This window comes from Neodiprion fabricii, chromosome 1 (assembly GCF_021155785.1).
Source record: "Neodiprion fabricii isolate iyNeoFabr1 chromosome 1, iyNeoFabr1.1, whole genome shotgun sequence".
NCBI classification, from domain to species: Eukaryota; Metazoa; Arthropoda; class Insecta; order Hymenoptera; family Diprionidae; genus Neodiprion; species Neodiprion fabricii.
This window is the reverse complement of record NC_060239.1, coordinates 10,184,212-10,191,013: the sequence shown is the minus strand read 5'-3', so window position 1 is coordinate 10,191,013 and position 6,802 is coordinate 10,184,212. Positions and strand designations below refer to the sequence as shown.

The 6,802-nt window shown below is 32.9% G+C and overlaps 1 protein-coding gene across 1 annotated transcript; it reads left to right on the top strand.

The window, feature by feature from the left end:
- Nucleotides 1–685: 685 nt before the first annotated feature.
- LOC124187794 (28S ribosomal protein S24, mitochondrial) lies at nucleotides 686–2,775 on the top strand. The gene is made up of 3 exons (XM_046579973.1): nucleotides 686–925; nucleotides 1,079–1,259; nucleotides 1,709–2,775. The coding sequence occupies exons 1-3, from the start codon at nucleotides 899–901 to the stop codon at nucleotides 1,996–1,998; spliced, it is 498 nt and encodes a 165-aa protein (XP_046435929.1). The 5' UTR covers nucleotides 686–898; the 3' UTR covers nucleotides 1,999–2,775.
- The last annotated feature ends 4,027 nt before the right edge of the window (nucleotides 2,776–6,802 follow it).

The following is a 6,802-nucleotide window of genomic DNA, read 5'->3' as shown; positions in this document are numbered from 1 at the left end:
CGACTAGCTAAAACAGCGTTTCTATTATATGCCTACGAAAATTCAAGATCCAGAGAGCAAATGAAAAGTTGTTGGAATAATTATGAATATTAATGTTATGGAATACATCGAGCGCGTGTCGACTAGGATCCCATTTTGAAATGAATAATTCTTCTCTTCTCATATTATGGCCGTATTATTGTAGATAACCCAGTTTGTCTTATGACAAATCATAAAATTTATTGTATGCATCACGTCCCTCACGGAAAAAAACCCTAGACCTGGGTGTCAATCCGTACCCTCAATTTTTGTCTCACGGGAATTTAGCATTATCTATGAGTTGTTTTGTTCTCTGCATCGTTATTACATTTGATCCATTATTATTCATAATCTATTTATACATTCTTCTTTTGGATACCTATACTTCAATCAAATCACTTTTTTGCTACGAATTTGGGAAGAAATTCATTTTCATTATTAATTTCATGTATCGCCGACAAGTCGGTAAGTATACACAGGCTGAGTACTGGCATGCGGTTACCATTGCGAAGACTGTTACTGGGAAGGTGAATGCAGCCAGCAGCATGTCGAAATCCGGAACCCTCTGATGTTCTGCAATAAGTTCTCAACTTTACCATTGGAACATCTCAGGGAGCGCAAGCGCACGACGACTTTCGGCTGTTACACCAAAGCCCATTAGGGCAACTGTCTTTATAGTATATATACAGTGTATGCTCTAAGCTCAAATCGCATTTGGCGATATTCTGTACTTCGGTGGTTCGCATCACTGAATTTATACTATGATTTAGTTGGCGCGTCTTAACAGGTATTGTTTCGAGAACATCAACAAACCAAGGAACGAAGAAAGCGGCTAAGTTCGATAGCAGGTTCTGGACGAAAGAGTAACGAACAGACGAATATGGCTCTAATAGTGAGCCTCCGCAATGTGAGTAATAGCATATTATGATGGTTAGTGAATTCCATTCGAATTAGGTTCCCTTTAAAAAACTTTGTGTGATTAGCGATGTTTGAGGTTAAGTGAAGTTAGAAACTCTTCGATTGAACATAGACCACTTTTAAAAGCTATAACTCTCCCCAGGCACTTCCAGGGTTAGAAAAAGCATGCATACAAAGACAAATCCACGTGACACCAGTTGCTGCAAAAGTAGTGGCAGGCAGATATCGAGTAACAACGAAGCGGGACAGGCCACTCACCTATGAGATGGCCAATCCTCCTCACTACATCGCTCACAGGAAGGGGTGGAATTCGTGGAACACTTGTACGGAACTCAGATTTAAGTTTTTATGTGGTTGCGGATTCATTTGATGCTAAATTCATACAAGCTTGAAGTTACTAGTGTGAGCGTAACGAATTATCAAAGAAACAAATAGATCATATGCTACTTTAGAATTAGTTTGCAGGAGTCGTAGGTACAAAGTGAGTATGCTTCTATTTATCGAAACAATAGCTGCAAACTAGCTATTGTTAACATGTACTTCATTGTGTCAATGGTACCAACTTCATGCTCATGAATCGTGTGTAGTAAAATGTTACCCCTGTTCAAAAAACTGTCTCTGAAACTGTCGTGGTAGACAAACGACATTGTAATAGTTTGAAAGAAAGGGACTGAGAATGTCAAACAGTAATATCAGTCTTAACAAGTCAACATTATTTCATTTGCTTCTGTATAATTGTTTTTAATTTTATTTCTTTACCTCTTCCCTCTAGCAAACATGACTGATGGTAACAGACCGGCAGAAACTTTACTTGAAGACGTCTTCATCCGTCGTTTTGTAACAGGAACATGGCATTCATTATTTGTCAGCGAAGTTATTATCAAACGCCAGCATAACATAATTAGAATTGCTGGAATCATTCGAAGAGGCATTGCTACCAGGAAGATGTATTTTCTGATTGGTTACACAGAGGAACTCCTCAGTTATTGGCTCCAATGCCCAATTAAATTAGAGCTTCAAACTGTAGATGACAGGAAAGATGTGATTTTCAAATATATTTAAATAGTATTGTGTATACGGATGAAAATTAATAGAATAAACATGTGTATATAAATGATGAAAAATGGTAAACAGTTTTGACGTTGAATTGAATCGAAATATGCCCGAACACACGTACCTTTTTCACATTGCATAGGTTTTATAAGATTCTCTCTGCAAGATAGGAAAAGCACTTTTATTTGCGTTGTTGAGAAAAATTTCCTATATAAGGTTAAATCTGTATAATTAGACAAATTTGGACAAATCGAATATCAATTGCGTATGTTTAATTTACCGTTTATTTGTTCGATAAATTGTTACATTCGATCATAACGTAAATGCAGTTCATATGCGGTAATTGCATTTATAGAAAATAAAGTACAAGTCACCCCAAAGTGGATTATGTCGACTCTAAAAACAAGTAGAGCTACTCTATTACACATGAATCCACGGATCGATCAGACAAGATCTAATCTCAATTTGTTCTTTTATGTTTTATCTATATTCTCTCTTTTACATGCCTTTACAACTCACATTGCTCAACGTTTGATCAGGTCTCGCGAATTCAGTCGGTTGTATTTTTTGTAAACGGAATTTCTTCATTTCAAGAGTACATATATGTATATGCCATCCAATAGCCAAAGTTTAACCAAAATTTTCTTTAAGTTCAAACGCAGTTTTTTTTCCTTCTAATTATGGCATAAATTTACATTCATTATTATGATTGGGTAAATAAAATTGTGTTTATTCACTCAAATTACAAGTTAGAACAAATATCCGAAAATGTTGGTAAAATACACGGTACGTTAATAGTGGCATATTCCAACCTATGTAATTCTTGTTTTAACATTATGAACAATTCATTAATTGCTACACATTAATTTTGAACTCTTGCCATGAAGAAGCAGTTAGAGATATTGAAGCGAGACCTAATTGAAGAAACAGATCCTCTACTGGCTTATAATATCAGTGAGTAATATGAATCTGGTGAAAACCGTAATTAGTTCATAAAATTATTACGAAATTGCTGTGGAACAATATGCATTCAGAAATTACTGTATTAAAATAATCGTGTTGAAAACGTTGCCCTAGTTTTAAATAATGATCATAATTCATTGAAGTAATTTTGTTGTCAAGTTAAATTTGACGAGCCATGTGATGAATCTATTCATCTATGACAAGTTTCTGAACTTATTTAAGATATCACTTTCATAATTGAAGTAACTAACAATTGATTTAAGTAAATATATCTACCTAATAATATCTAGAATAAAATGCCGTATGCACATTGAAATTGCAGTGATGTATTGGTAAGTGAAAACGAATATACTAAATAGGTTTTATTTCATTTTCAGATCTCGTACTAAAAATGTTGAAACAATTTTGCAAAATTTTCTTTTTCAGCCGTCAATATGCACTCAGTGAAACGAAAAATTTACTCACTATAAAACCACGAAAACTTTGGAACTCTCGTGAAACTGGATTTGATTGCACTTTGTCCAAATGTTTTTGATATCACCTTTATAAATGATCTGTAATTAGTAACTAAGTAAATGCTTTGATTTAAAATAAGGCATAATAAGAATTGGGGCCATGTTAATCAAAAACTTATAACTATAATATAGAGGACTATTATTCTCAGTGTACCAAGGATTCTACTATTAAATGTTGAATTATAAGATTCTCGCGTTTGTTCGGGAATCCAAAGGAGTTACAAATTATTTACAGTAGAGCGATTGTTCTTTTTGCACAAATTGTTTACCAAGAATTTCATTTTCCAGAATAAAAATATTCCCCAACAGATAAAATGAAATACATATCACTGATACCAGTAGCTAGTGCCGGATCTTAGATCCAAAATTTTGTCGACTTGTCATTGAAAGTAGAAAAGTCATAGTAGGTAACTCGCACAACATTCATGGTTGCACATGTGCATTCGAATATTCTCGTATTTATCTAAATGAGAACAGCAATTCATTGATCATCATATTTGGCTAGTATTTGCTGACACACGGTTGATGACACTTTCACAATCAGGCATATCAGCTAACCAATACCTTAAATTTGACAATGTATAAATGATGAGAAATTTTAATACGAGCATTGTTTCATTTTTAACAAACCAGTCAAACATCTCTGAAACTAGGAGCGTTAGCGAAAAAATGTTTTACATAAAATTTTCGTGATTGAAGGAGAGACATGTTATGGCATCATTTACTTCAGTAATTAATACAGAAATCACGTTTGTTTTTTTAGAACAAAAGCTGTAGCGCACATCCGGACAAATTCAAACATATACTTTTGTATATGAGTACTTTTTTACATACTTTAGTTTTCATACTTTCATCTTTCCTTTTTAACTATTATATTATGTTTCTTTTTATAATATCTTGTTTGTGGAATTGAATCGTTCATCTAAATCTGTAAAATGCCAGCTCAAAAATATGCGATATGGTGATGATGTCAGTAGAAAACATGTTCAAAATTATAACATATTTGAACTTGTTTTGACGAGGGACGCACCTTTTGTGCCAAAAAGGAAAAAAAAAACTGGATTCAAATTTCAAAAAATGGACGCTTGGCAGCTATTTCTGAGAAGTTAAAGCATTATCACTGACTGAGTCCATGATGCCATGAAACTTTGGTGTAAAATACTCATCTATACAACGATTCTGGGCTCAGAGATAAACAACTAGTCTGTCCAAAGTGGGACATTCTGTATATTGCTTTTAGCTTATTACTACACAATGCTGTACACAGATTATATTTCAAATATTATTTGAGCCAATGTAATTTATAGATATTTATTGAATAAAAACTTATGCTAAATTTCTACAACAGATTTATTTCTGAATGGATCGTTTTGTTTTACCGCAGAGACTTGTTATTATCGTAGCTAATTGTGAGACTTGAAGGTAGAGAATTTGTTACCTCAAACGAGATAAGCATACGTAAACTAACTTACTAACAAAACAGTCCCTTTCGTGACTAATAATACGTAATTTCAATTCAAAATGTAAAGATGGAATATGACTATTATCGTACCAGCAAAAAAGTAATTGAATTTGTATAGTATATCATAAATCGAATGAAGAAATGCAATTGAATCTTATTGTTGATGTTTAATTGGAAGATTTCGTTACAAAAAATCTGGGTTTTGAAGAAGAATTACTGCTGTTTAGCAACATAGCAAGCAATGAGTGTCAACGTGTCATCAAAAATTGTCAAGTGGCTCACTGATTTCCATTTAGATTTTCGGCTGTATATGATTACGACGTATACAACATCATCCGCGATTTCAGTATAAATTTAGTGCGTGTTCAATACCTGCAGCGTACCGTAAGTGATATTACTATAAAAAAACTTTCAGTTCAAACTTGTCGCTTCATTGGTGAATGCGGTAATTAATGTGCTTAATTTTCTTCATCAATTTCACTTTTTCTAATGTTAGATTTTAAATCTCGATGAAAAGGGATTACATGCGAAACAAACGAAATAAATATTGTGCGAGACCACTCCACTGGAACAAAGAATGGTACTCTTATAGATATGTATGACTCTATAATGTACTTTGGCCAACGTTAAATAATTATCGATCGCTTGAAGCAAAATCGCAATCGACCATGATGGTTCCATTTCTCACGTATATCTCAATATTATCAATAAATCATTAGAAAAGAAGACCGTATCCGAATGTAATCCCATTACATTAGAGATTAAAAGGTACTTAGTAAACTTACTTTATGTAAGGATGATCCAATATTATAATGATATAATAAGTTTTATAAGCTTGGCATAAGTGACATATATCATTCATGAAAACATTGTACATTCAATCAATTTCGTAATCCAGTCGGTTTGTACAAAATCACACTGAATCACACATCGCGCGAACATACATCGATTTTATATAAATGCTTTTTCTTTACAATTTGTTGAATTCGTCTAAAATTTCGGCAAGTTACCGTACGATATACATAATATTTATATATATATATATATATATATGTATACATGTATATATAAATATTATATTATTATATATATTACAATATAATATTTATATATAAATATATACGCGTGTGTGTGTGTTTGTGTGTGTGTGTGTGTGTGTGTGTGTGTAGTTTATGGTAAGTCTACTTATGCATATAATGATTCAGTAAAGTAAAACGACAATTGTTCACCAATTGTTGATAACTATCACTTCGTACTAAGCATTCCATTGTCTTTACAACATAAATTGAAAATCAATCGGTTTCTCAAAATGAAATGAGCCAGTAAAAATGTTTCCTTTTTATAACACATTCACAAAACTCATTGATATTATAAAAAACCGAAGGATCTAATTCAGCACGATTATGTTAAAAGTTTAAATTACTGGTTTATTATACCAGCAGTAGCTCAATTACATGTTTACCGTAATATAGCATGTATTAAAATAATTTGTGATGGAACCGTTGCAGAAATTGAAATAATACGTTACTTGTGCGCCTATAATAACACAGTGCTAAAGTTCTAAGACGACACATTGCAGTTATTGCAATTCAATACGATCTCAAGACTAATTCTGAAACGTATTATGGACTTACTCCTATTTCCAAAATGCCCGAGAGCAAATTGGTTTCTAACATAAGTATACGTACTTCTTACATGTATAATAAAAGGATTTCTGAATTAACAAAAATTTTTCAACGTAAATCAAGAGATTCGCACTGAAAATGAGTGCAAAAAATATTCAAGCAGAGGTCAATCCAATGATATCCGGCCACTCCTCGAAACTTACCGAACTATATTTCAAGTTTATACTGCAGTTAGAATAGGCAACAGT